This window comes from Equus przewalskii, chromosome 15 (genome assembly GCF_037783145.1).
Source record: "Equus przewalskii isolate Varuska chromosome 15, EquPr2, whole genome shotgun sequence".
Classification (NCBI taxonomy): Eukaryota; Metazoa; Chordata; class Mammalia; order Perissodactyla; family Equidae; genus Equus; species Equus przewalskii.
The window spans coordinates 6736210-6749437 of NC_091845.1; the positions used below are offsets into that span (position 1 = coordinate 6736210).

A 13228-nucleotide genomic window follows, 5' to 3' on the forward strand; every position below is an offset into this window, starting at 1 on the left:
CGGCGTCCTACCAATTCTTCCTTGGTAGAATCTCTCCGGTCTATCTTCTGCCTGATAAACTCCTGCTCATCCTTCAAGGTCTGACTCAGATGCCATCGATGAGAACCCACCTCTGGTCTCTTCCTACACACCCAGAACTGATTAGCACCATCCCACCAGAGGTTCTGTGTGGCGCTATGTACAGAGCTTCATGACTGCCTGTTACCTTCTACTTTACTTGTCTGTCTCCTTCACAGACCCTGACCTCCTGCAAGGCAGCAGCCCTGTTCTATTCATCTCCAACCCTGAGCACTCACCTCAGCGCCAGGCCGAGTTTGGATACAAATAGTAATCATGTTTCAAGTTGAATTAATCGCATCCCTGCCTCTGTCAGCCCAGGCCTGGCGTCTTTAGTTCACGTGAAACTATGGTTACAGCTTCCAAGTGGTCTCCTCCCCTCTTCTTTCCCTGCTCCAATCCTGGCTAACATTTGAGCCCCACAGGTCCTGCTCAATACCCTTCAAGGACAGAGGAGAATTGTAGGACGGGAGCCACACCTGGGTTTTAGCTATAGTTTTGCCACAGGTTGATGTAATCCTAAGCACATTGCTTTTTCTCTCTAAACCATAGCGTCTGCATCTGTAAATAGAGGCAATCGCCGCCTCCCATGAGGCAGTAGGGTGGACTCAATGAAAAATGCATGTGAAATGCATCAACATTACCCAAATGTTAGATATTACTATTTCTGTTATTTTTCAGAGGCAGTGTACATCGGGGAAGAGTATCTGAGAGCCTCTGTCCAGGAGCTCTCCAGCTATGCAAAAAAGAGTTTCCTCCAGAAACTGCATTTAGTACGCCTTTTGTGAAACCAATCCCCAAAACAAAAGGGCAAAGACTCTTTCCTACCCTTAAAATTAAATACAAACATCAGAGAACATTGTGCAGGCTTTCACCATTTATGGAACATTTTCACGACCATCACAGGACTTGAAAAGGTCTTTAATGGGAAGAAATCACAACCAGATCTTAGTGATAAGCTCTGGGTGCTGAAACTGGGCAATGATTTTGATTTTATTTGTTTTCCTAAAGCTTCAAATCTTTGCAATTTTGGAGGTAGACAGAGACGATAGCTGCACAACATTGTGAATGAACTAATTGCCACTCTGTTGTACATAAAGTGTGCAATGTTATGTGAATTTCACCTCATTAGAAAATCTTCAGTACACGTGCAAGATTTTATTGTCATTTACTAAAACGTGGGTTAACCCGAGAACAAAAAAAGCCTCTAAAGGCCCCAAAGCGGTGCAGTCAGCTGACACTCTCCCCCACCCATTTGCCGAATCACGGTTGCAGAGGGCCAGGTTCCAGGCAGCCAGCCTGCAGCACGCTCCTCCGACCACCAGGGGTCTCCACAAGGCCCTGGCCGCCTCCCAAGCCGGCGAGCGCCTTCTCTTGCGCCTTGGAAGCGCGTGTGCGTGTGAGGGGCGTGGCCCCTGGTGGCCGGCTGCTCCGCCGGCACGAGCCCCGCCCCCCCCCGGAGCCTGTGCCCGAGCCCACCGACCCCAGTCCTTGCCGGTCCCTCCGGTTCCCACCCCCGGCCCCAGCCTTCTCCCGTTGGGGCTGGTCCCTGACTTCTCTCTCCCCACGTGTAACCGCCTGCCGCGGCATCTCTGGCCCGCTGTCCTCTGCCCGGCTCTGCTCCGCCGAGGCTCCCGGTCCGTGAGCCCCGGCCGCATGGCGCTGCAGGCGCTGCAGAGCTCGGGGGTGGCCTTGCGCAAGATCCTGTCTCACTTCCCCGAGGAGCTGAGTCTGGCTTTCGCCTACGGCTCCGGGGTGTACCGCCAGGCGGGGCCCAGTTCAAACCAGAAGGTGAGCCCGGCCCGCGGCCAGCCCCACGCCGGGCATCGGCGTGTCCTCACGAGTTCCCGTTTCCTTCGATCCCTCCAGAGCCCCAGAGCTGCCTGTCCACTCTGCGCACTGCACGTATCAACTAGTAAAGTACACACCGTACGAAAGTGTTGCTAGTGCAACGACAGCGTTAGCTGAGTTTTGAAGTTTAAGTAGGAGTCCACTCCGGTCTAGATGCAGTGATGCGGGGGGAAAAGCTGCTGCAGAGGAAAGAAAAAGAAAGGAAGGAAAAATACTTGCCAGGTGCTAGTTCAGTGTTCTCAGCCGTGGCCGAACATTGGAGTTTTCTGGGAAGCTTTAAAAATTTCTACCTACTGGGATTCTGATTTAATTGGTCGGGGATGAGGGCTGGGCTTCAGGAATTTGTAATACTTTGCAGGTCATTTAAATGCGCAGCCAAGCTTGAGAGTCACATGGATAGCTGTGGGGGGAAACACAGAATGATCCTCCTCACTTCAGGAAGCTGACGACTGGTTGTAGGACCTGGGCAGGTGCAGTGAAGTTAACTAACAGCAAAAGTTAGTGGGTGACTAGTATATTTATTCATGCTCAGGCCATTTAACAAAAGTATGTTTAGGACTAGGTGTTGTAACGCTTCAAAGTTGGCTGAGCACAACGGCTGTGAGGGTACAGTTTTCTTTGTGATTCCACCTTTTTTTCCCCCTCTTGAAAAGGGGGGAAAAGTTTGCTTTCAAAGTAGAGACAAATTTCAAGACACGGCAGAAGAGTGGAAGGCAAATATTTTCCACTTAAATGAGGCTGTTATTGACTTTCTCTGGAAAGGCTTTAGAGCTTTTGTTGAGTTAACATAAAAGGAGCAAAAGTCTGAATAGAGAGACTGTGTGTGTGTATAACCCGTGTTCTGAACTGGATTTCTACTTGCTGGAATTCGTGCACAGCCTGACAACAGTTTGTTGTCATCTGTGGTAAACTAAGGAAATGAAAATGTGCAGATTGCAATAGGACCTCCTGGATTTGGATACCTGGCTGTAATCTGTCTTCCGATTAAAGTTCACCTGCTCACTTCCTGGTGAGGCCATCTATACTGATGCTTGGATTTCGTGTTTCCCACATTTAGGAGTATTTAAGTAATACTGGTCTTTAAATTGACAGCATATGAGAAATTATAGATTATAGGTATATAAGAAATTATCGACTAGTTATTTTTTCTAACATAGATTAACATAGTTAGAAATTTTTTTAAAACATGTCCTCCCCAGATGTTTAGTATCACCAGTGGTTTGTGGATCACACTGTGGGAAACTCAGAGCAGGCCTTAGCTTCCTGATGCTATGGCTGCCTCTTCATTTTTCCATGAAGATTTTCCTTTGAGCAGATCTGGAATTCCCTCCCAGAGGAGGTCCTTCTTTCCCTTTCCCTCACTCTCATTCCCTACAAGTTAGCAAGTCTTGGAGATTCCACGCCTAGTCTCTCAGATCAGTCCCTACCCTCAGTGCCTTAGTTAACATCTTCTTTTCATTTCTCACGTGGAATCTTACACTTACCCTATGTGATTTTCCTACCCTTAGTACCCCCTCCCTCCAATGAGCTTTTCTGCAGGAGAATTTCTTGGCATGGCAACCACCTCCCTCTCTGGTCCCATCTCTCGCCACTCCCTGCCTGGGTTCTGTTCCAGCCATAATCAAACTAAGTGCAGCTCCCAGAACTTGCCCCGCTCTCTTAGCCACAGGAGCGTTCTCCTCTAACAGGGCTCTCTCCCCTTCCTCAGGCTTTTCCTATTACTTTCCCCAAGCCTGCTTAACTCTTGCACCTTCTTCAAGACTGATAAATCTGAGTCTTGGAAAATGTAATTTTATAGGAAAATTTCTCTTTCCTGTTCTCCTGACCTCATTCTGAATGAAGTTAGTACGTTTTGCATTCCACTGTCGAGTCAACTTAGTGATAATTTGTCTGTTCTCCCCAGTAGACCCTGAGCTCCTTACTTCTGTCCCAGGACCTATCAGAGCTCATTGTAGGTGCTCAGTGAGTGGTTGGTGAATGAGTGAGAGTTGAAATAACTTATTTCCCATTACAGAATACTTTATAGACCTTATCCATAGGGTGTTATTTGATCTGGAAGACAAGTGGAGCCTTTTGGCTACATTTGGCTGAAAGGCATGTAGCATGGTGGTGCAGCACCCAGAATTTGGAACCAGACTACTTTTGTCTGCTACTCACTAGCTATGCGTCCTTGGGCAAGGAACTTACTCTGTGCCTTGGTTTCCTTTTCTATAAAATTGGGATAGAAACAGTACCTACTTGGCAGGATTGCTTTGAAGATAATGTGAGTTACTGTATATGTAATATATAAAGTGTTGATGAGCGCCAGAACAACAATACATGTTGTCAGCATTGCTGTTATTTGTATTGATGAAAACAAAGCTCAGATTGGTTCCAGAGACATGCTTAAATGTCTGATGACAACCCCAGGTCTCCTATTAATCCTAATGGCACAGAATTTTAGAGCTTTCCACTCTATCTAGGTGCCTTTCTTAGGAATCCAAACTAAAATCATTCTCTTTTTTCACCTCCCAGGCTGCCATGCTGGACTTTGTGTTCACAGTAGACAACCCTGTTGCATGGCATTCAAAGAACCTGAAGAAAAATTGGAACCATTACTCTTTCCTGAAAGTTTTTGGACCCAAGATTATCACATCTGTCCAGAATAACTATGGTGCTGGAGTTTACTACAATCCACTGATCACATGTGATGGGAGGGTAGGTGACTTCCAGCCTATGTCTTAACTTGGGCAACTGTTCACCTTTGTTATTAGAATACCAGCTAAATATGTGTGTTCTGGCAGTCAGGAAATGTCCACACTCCCGCTGGCTGTCTTGAACCCAGGGACAGAGCAGTAGCTGGAGTCCTCATCTTCTCTTGACTGTGATTGTAGTGTGAGAAGGTGGTCAGGCATGTCTGTCTTTATTTTTTGCCTTTGGCCATGTGGTTCTCAAATTTTAGTGTGCATTAAAATCCCCTGGAGTTGGGGCCAGCCCCGTGGCCAAGTGGTTAAGTTCTTGCGCTCTGCTTTGGCGGCCCAGGGTTTCGCTGGTTTGGATCCTGGGTGCAGACATGGCACTGCTCATCACGCCATGCTGAGGTGGCGTCCCACATGCCACAACTAGAAGGACCCACAACTAAAATACACAACTATGTACTGGGAGGATTTGGGGAAGAAAAAGCAGGGAGGGAAAAAAAAAGAAGATTGGCAACTGTTGTTAGCTCAGGTGCCAGTCTTTTTTTTTTTTTAAGATTTTGTTTCATTTTTCTCCCCAAAGCCCCCAGTACATAGTTGCATATTTTTAGTTGTGGGTCCTTCTATTTGTGGTATTTAGGATGCCACCTCAACACGGCCTGATGAGTGGTGCCATGTCTGCGCCCAGGATCCGAACCAGCGAAACCCTGGGCTGCTGAAGTGGAGCGTGCAAACTTAACCACTCGGCCTGCCCTGACAGGTGCCAATCTTTAAAAAAAAACAAAAACAAAATCCCCTGGAGTACCTGTTGGATGTGCAGATTGCTGGACCCCGCCCCCAGAGTTTCTAATTCAGTAGGTGTGGGGTGCGGTTTAAGGGTGTGCATTTGTTAATTGAGATATAATTGTCATATAACATTGTGTTAGTTTTAGGAATACAACATAGTGATTTGATATATGTATTTATTATGAGGTGATCACAATATGTTTAGTTAACATCCGTGTAACATGTGTAACACACACACTTACAAATTTTTTTTCTTGTGATGAGAACTTTTCAGATTTACTCTCACAATGTACATGTGTATCAGCTCATCAGGTTGTATGCCTTAAATATATATGATTTTTGATTGTCAAATATACCTCAGTAAAGCTGGAAACATCTTTTAAAATCAGTTCTCTGCTCAAAGAAAAAAAAAGATTTACTCTCTTAGCAATGAGGATTTGCATTTCTAACAAGCTTCTAAATGATGCTGATGCTGCTGGTGTGGAAAACACACTTTGAGAACCACTGATTTGGTCAGTGGGAGGAATAGGCAGGCCCATTAAGGATCAGGGTGGGGATTAATGTTATCTGTACGGAGGGGCAGACACTCCCAGGAGGAAGATGGAAGTGAAGAGGGTATCACAAGTGGTTGGGAGCATGTGGTGCCAAGTGGTGGGAACCTCTTGGTGCCAGCAGGTGGGTGGAATTTAATGATGGGTTGTTGGAGCACAGGTAGAGTACACAGATGCCAGCAGAGAGTTGTCTGACAGCAGGAACCTGCCAAACTGTCTTTCAGATGAAGGAGTCCAATCCCTAAGAGGGCTCTCGAGAACTAGGCAGAATCCTAGCCTGAGAGGACCAATGGGGGACTAAGTCAGACGCCTCCTAGAAATTAGCTGGGCTCGGGACGACACACCGGTTCTGCCAGCTGTGCCAATTCTGCTCATGCTGCTGATTGCTTACAGCAGTCAAACTGTGATGTGCAGACGGATCACCTGAGGATCTTGTTGAAATGCAGATTCTGATTCAGTCTCTCAGGGATGGAGCCTGAGATTCTGCATTTTTTTTACAAGCTCCCAGGGGATACGGATGCTACAGGTCAATGGACCACACTTTGAAGGGCAGGAGGGTGGAGTACTGACTTCAGAAAGATTTTGAAGACCTATCTGAACTTGGCAGGATTGAGTGCTGTGATTGATTGGTGATGTCTGCATAGCCTTTGGGCCATATATTTACTTTTCTGGTTAAGTCCAGTCCGATTCCAACTGCAGATGAGGAAACCAAGGTTTAGACAGAGGAAGTGACTTTCATAAGGTCACGCAGCTGGTTTGTGACAGGCTCCAACTTCCAGGCTGGTGGTGTTTTCATTATGTCCCAGTTGTTACGTGCCTACAGCAAGAAGGGCTTTCTGCAATACTGCGGCCAGAGCGGAGTGAAGAAGGGCATTGGAACAGCACAGCCTTCCACATCCGCTTTAGTCAGCCAAACACGTAGCTTTGTTCTTTCTCCATAATTAATATTATGCTGAGCCTATCTCTAATTAGTAGTTTCAAACCGTATTACAAGCTCCAGTAACCAAATGTTTGGGCATAATTATATACCAAAGGGACTGTACTTTTTAATTGAAATTCTTTAGCTACTTCTTAGATATTTGCAGCCTGAGAAGGCTGTTTGGATACTGAAGTTCAGGAGTGAGTCTGAAGGTGTTTGTTGAAGCAAATTGGATTTTGTGAACTGCAACAACTGCTTTCAGAGTTTGTACAAATTACTACTGAAATGAGGTTGACCATAATTCCATGTGTTTAGCACTGATAAAGAGGTTTTATTTTTGGACGTTGCTTGGTAATTATAACAGTGTTTCAAATAGTAGCGAAAGAGAAATTCATCTTGTAAAGGATGTCAGTGAAAACTTTTAATTAAAGAAAATTTCTTGTCTTTTGTGATGAAACAAACATTGGAAGCCCAGACTGAAATCCAGGGACCTAATTTTGACTCTGCTACTCATGACCTTGGGCATGTCATTTATTCTTTCTGAGCCTCAGGTTTCTGATTTCTCAAATGAGAAGCATGGACTGTGTCATCGCTTCTCAAACTGTGGTGAAGGACAAGTTTTTTATTTCCAATCCATCGAGGACCAGTACTAGATAGCCTCTCAGAGCCATTCTGCTGTTAACGTTACAAGAGCCTAAGTTAGAACATTGGTCACTTCACCACGCATACCTGAGAGGACACATCAGTCTTGGAAACTAATCCTCTGCCAAGGGTTTTGGTGGAGATGTCTGTTTTTACAAGGTAGGCGTTTTGAGTGACTTCAGAAGTCAAAGTACTATTCTAGTCAGAAATTTATTTCCTTATATTTTGTGTTTCCCTAAGCAGTAATGTGATATTTCCTCTTTTTCATGCCCATTTCTTTTTTAGCTTATCAAATATGGGGTTATTAGCACCAGTGTTCTGATTGAAGATCTCCTCGACTGGAATAACTTATACGTTGCTGGACGACTCCAGAAGCCGGTGAGTGAGTGTTTTGTTGGCTGCCACGTTTAGGGATGTCTGTCCTCTCTAAACCCGGCCTTACTTTGATCTTTGTGACTGCAGTGAGATGGAACTCCAGGAGACAGAAATGAGTTTCAGACTCCATTTACCTCCTACAGAATCACGGCCAAACAATATTCAGATGTTACTGGTCCTGCCCTCTCTCTAAAGATTTTCAGTTGTCTGAATGGATCGGGCTCAGAGTCGGTCCATTTAGGCTGGGGGAGGATGGCAGAGGAGGTGCCCAGTGCCTCTGTGGAGCCTCTGTCAGCAGGACCCAGATCAGCTTTTCTTCTAGAATTTAAGTGCCACGGGGCACTGTTGTCCTCTGATGTGTCCCAGCAGCACCTGGGACAGTGCCTGGTAAGCTTTCAGCAAGTACCTGTTGAACAAGTGAAGGAACCAGATGGTCACTCCGAGAGGGCTGGATTCTGATCCCCTTTATTAGCCTCCTCAGGCTGATGGTGAGATCCTCTCATAACTTCTCCCTTCATTTTGGGGGGGGCTTCTCCCTGTGCTTTAATAGAAACAGAAAACAAACCAAAACAGAAAAAAGTGGGAGAGGACTTGAATTTTTGACAAGTATTTACAAATACCACATTTCTTCTTCTTCTTCTTCTTCTTCTTTTTTTTTTTTTTTTTTGAGGAAGATTGGCCCTGAGCTAACATCCGTGCCCATCTTCCTCTACTTTATATGTGGGACGCACAGCATGGCTTGCCAAGCAGTGCCATGCCTGCCCCCGGGATCCAAACTGGTAAACCCCAGGCCACTGAGAAGCGGAACATGGGCACTTAACTACTGCCGCACTGGGCTGGCCCCCGTGTTTCCTCTTTTCTGCAGACACATAGTCTGTTATCTGAGCAGGTGTCTTTTCACAGTTTAAGAACGATGTGAACTAGTCACAGTACTAATCTCACAGCAAGGAAAAATTTTCTCTGTGCTGTCAGAGGGTCTCAGCCCCACAAAAGGGAACATGGTTGTTCTCAAGTGTCTCCCAAGAGAGTGACTCTGCTGCTGCTTTTGTCAGTTCTGGCAGTAAATTAGAGACTTATACAGCTTGGGCTCGCTGGGTTGTGTCATAAAAATCTCTTTATTGATATGTATGGACCATTGAGATTCTCTTGCCTTGCACCTGGGTTTAAATTTAATAGTATAGCTCATTAAAACATCCAGAAACACTTGATCTGGGCTTTACACGAGTATATACATATTTTTAAGTGTATCAAGCTGTAACCCATTACATTTGTGCACTTCCCTATAGGTAAGTTTTTATTCAGTAAAAACATTTTTTAAAAAGTCCATAAACAATAGGCTTACTAAAAAAATTTCATATCTATACCGATGAATGTCTCGTCTCCAGGCTGGATAACTAGTAAAGCTCATAGTCAAGCAAATATATGCAATTGAAAATTTGTAAATACTCATTTTTTTCCCCGTTTTTTTCTTTTTAACTTATAAAATATGTAGCTTGATGGGAAGAGTAATGAACATGGGATTAGAAGCCTTGGGTCATATTTGTTCCTGCACTTACTGGCTGTTTAGATGAACTTGGGCAACTTTTCTTCCTGAGCCTCAGGCAATTTATCTGTAGAATGGGGACAACAATACTTGCTCTGCCTACTTCACAAAGGTGTTGAAACGTGGAAGCTGAATGGTAATGCTGGCAAGAACGCAGGTATTTTAGAATCAGACAGATCTAGGGTGTGGTCCCGGACCAAGCCCGCTCTGACCCTGAACCAGTGGCTCAATCTTCCCGACTCACCTGTTGATGAGGCTGATGACATTGACCTCAAAAGGCAATTGAGAAATGCCTAGATCTAAAATAAATGCCTGGCACTTCGTAGACACTTAGGAAGTGGTCTTGCCCTTCTCTCTGTCCTAGCCCAGCTCAGTTATTTTGAGATAAAATGAATATTGAATGTGAAAGTGTTATGTTATTCTCTGTACTCTGCTTTATGTACTTGGAATGTTTCAATTTTTTTTAAATTGGTTTTAGAAAACTCAAACGCCATGAAATCTCAGAATGTAAGCTCTGAAAATGACCTCAGATTTCATCTAAATGTCATATATCCTGATAAAATAAAAATAACAATTCAAGACAAGTAGTAGCAGCTGTAGTCGTACAGGCAGAACTGCGTTTCTCAGCTAAGAAAATGTTACAGCAATGACGATCCCTTCTAGCACAAGAAAATTAGCCTATCTTAAAAAATCATTTGGAAGTGTTAAACATAATATATGGTTAAAAAAAAAAAGGAAATAGAAAATAATAAAGAGATGAATTAACTCTTCCACCCACTCCTGCCCCCTGGTTTCCTTTCTAGTGGAAATCACTGTTGACCAGAAAATTCTCAGTGATAACTATCTTTACACAAACTATTTTCACCTCTAGGTGGCAGCAAATATTAATCAAATGAATAAATCTGATGAAAAGAAAGTGTCGGTAGCATTTTGGACCCCAAAAATGGGTGAATGTCTTAAGAAAGAATTGTAATAATATGAGTGAATTCTTTGTTTTTGTGTGTTTTAAAAAAAGAAGCTACATTAAATTATATTGTCTAGAGCTCTAAAATTATCTTCCACATTGCAAATAGAATAGAATTTCTCAATCGCCAGCAATTTAAAGGAATATACAGAAGATATTTGGGAACTCTCTTTACTTTACATTCAGTTTTGCTGTCATCTAAACTGCTCTAAAAAATAAAGTTTATTAGTAAAAGAAAAAAGAGGGGCCAGCCCAGTGGCGTAGTGGTTAAGATCATTCCACTTTGGTGGCCCAGGGTTTGCAGTTCATATCCTGGGTGTGGATCTACACACCACTCATCAAGCCATGCTGTGGCGGCATCCCATATACAAAGTAGAGGAAGATTGGCGTGGATATTAGCTCAGGGACCATCTTCCTCAAGCAGGGAAAAAAGAAACAAAAGAGGAAGACTGGCAAACAGATGTTAGCTCAGGGCCAATCTTGCCCACAAAAAAAGAAAAAAAACAAAAAGAAATGTAAAGGACTACCTTGCTTAAAAAGATGGACATTTCTGGAAAAAGTTGAATGTAAATTAAATTTCTGTCATACTTTACCTTTAACTTACCTCATAGTTCAGGAGTTAACCCTTTTTTATTTCTAGTGCAGACTTAAGTTTCTGAGTCATCTTCCAAGTAAAGAACCATGAAATTTTAAGTATTTAATAGAACCTTGTGATCAATCCTTTTTTAAGTCAAAAGAACTATAAAGTAATATTAATAGTCATTTCCCTAATTTATTTAACATAAGTTTGGATTTTTGTATTTAATATTATTTTAGCATATAGATAATTTGGCTAGAATTTTTAAAGCATCCATGTTGGCATACAATGGTGTTTTGCCGCTGTGTTAAGATTTTAATGCATTCATTGCAATATATTTTCTATTTGCTAGTAATATAGCTTTTCTAAATAATTGCTTTATTGAGATATAATTCACATACCATACTTCAACCATTTAAAGTGTACAATTCAACGGGTATCAGTATATCCACAGTTTTGCAACCATCACTATATTGTAGCTTTATTGATTTACTTTTGTGAATAGAAGAGTCCCAATGGTATAAAAGATCCCTGTATGGGAGTTGGAAAACCTGGCTGCTTAGTCTTGGCTCTGCCCAGCTGTGAGCAAATCCTTGGGCCTCTAGCCTTTGAAATGCAAAGATTGTGCCATTCATTTTCTTATTCAAAAGACAACAAAGTTTCTCCTCTGTGTATGCCAAAGGAGTAAAATAGCACCACATTGCGTGTCCTGGAAGAGCCCACAGTCCACCAGGTAGATAATTAGTAAGTTTTCATCCAGCTCTAATGTTCCTTGTTCTTTCTCGGCTCTCGAGCAACACCGTTTGGACAGATTAGCCTTTTGGTCATTTGTGATGGAAAACGTCTGCGGAAGTGTCATTGGTTAGTGGAGTATTTGAAGAGTAGGTAGGGCTGTGTTCTTTGTGACTGTGACTTCACTCTGCAATTCGAGTTCTCTCTCCCTGTGACCTGTGTTAGAGAGCCACAGTGACTTTCTCTTGTTGTGTCTTGAAAGGTACTCACAAATCTCTTGAGTTGGGCTTTTGCAAGCCCCCTCGAGTGTTGCCCCTTCCTCTCAGTAAAGATTTTCCCCTTGGCAGTCGTGCTGATGCTGCCTGTGCGGTTCAGGTCGGGGCATTCCCAGTAAGATACAAACAGCTATTCACAAATCTGAGGACTTTCTTTTTCTCTCAGGCCTCTCTGGCAGTGTCCCAGGAGTTCACTGGCTTTTCTTTCTGAACGACAAATAGCAGTGTTACTGAGACCAGCTCCTGGTTCACCTCACACTGGACAACCAGAGCAGGACAGTGGCAGAGTCTTCTGAATTGACAGTTTCCCTTTGAGTGAGGCTGCTTTTATTTTCACTCTCTTAACCTTCAATAGCAGACTGCTTTTTTACAACCTAAGTAGAACAACTTTCTTGGAGAACAAATGGCATTTCGTTAAATAGGAAAATTTTCCCAAGCACTCACTCTTTTTTTGCATCTTTGATTTGTTAGCATCTCAGAATAGCTTCTGTTTTCATTAAGTTTCTGTAAAGCCACCAAAAAGAGAGAGGATGAAGAATTGTTGAGGAGAACCTGGAGGTAAAGAGGCTTCACAGGGTTGTGGAAGGAGCTCTGGAGAAATCAGGGACCTTTGTCCTCGTCCAGCCACTGCTTCTCATGGGGAAATCTTTTAATCCTTGGTGCCTCAGTTTCCCTGTTAGTCAGATGAGGAGGTTGCCCCCTAGATCCATGATTCTTTATGGAAGACAGGTTTGGAGAAGTTATTCAAGGCGTAAACATAGGAGTTACTTTAGGATTTCACCATTTGTTTTAATCATCTTTCAAGATAAAAAGTTAACCAGAACAGGGGGCTGGCCCCGTGGCCGAGTGGTTAAGTTCGCGCGCTCCGCTGCAGGCGGCCCAGTGTTTCGTTGGTTCGAATCCTGGGCGCGGACATGGCACTGCTCATCAGACCACGCTGAGGCAGCATCCCACATACCACAACTAGAAGGACCCACAATGAAGAATATACAACTATGTACAGGGGGGCTTTGGGGAGAAAAAAGGAAAAAAAAAAATCTTTAAAAAAAAAAAAAGTTAACCAGAACAGATCCCTAACTGAATGCGTGAGAATAATTCAAAATATTTAGAGCTGGATTTGCCAAGTATAAGGGTGTTACCCTGATTTTTGCCATCAACTCATGATGCAACCTTGGGCAAGTCATGCTACCGGGCTCCTCTTCGGTTTTACTTTCTGCAGATGATTGCAATAATACTAAACTCACCCAAGTGCTGAAAGGCTTAATTAAGAGCTAATAAGCC

The 13228-nt window shown here is 43.5% G+C and overlaps 1 protein-coding gene across 4 annotated transcripts in view; it reads left to right on the top strand.

The window, feature by feature from the left end:
* Window positions 1-1439: 1439 nt before the first annotated feature.
* The window catches only part of TAMM41 (TAM41 mitochondrial translocator assembly and maintenance homolog), a 46681-nt gene continuing 34892 nt past the window's right edge, over window positions 1440-13228 (top strand). For 3 of the 4 annotated variants that reach the window (XR_011526866.1, XM_008538116.2, XM_008538117.2), the window contains exons 1-3: window positions 1440-1848; window positions 4423-4605; window positions 7767-7859. Coding sequence is in view for 2 of the 4 variants with exons in the window: in XM_008538116.2 (XP_008536338.1) it covers window positions 1714-1848; window positions 4423-4605; window positions 7767-7859 (411 nt within the window). In the remaining 2 variants the exon portion in view is untranslated. Of the gene's footprint in view, window positions 1849-4422; window positions 7641-7766; window positions 7860-13228 lie in introns of all 4 variants that reach the window. The other variant, XM_070574728.1, reaches the window with a different exon arrangement.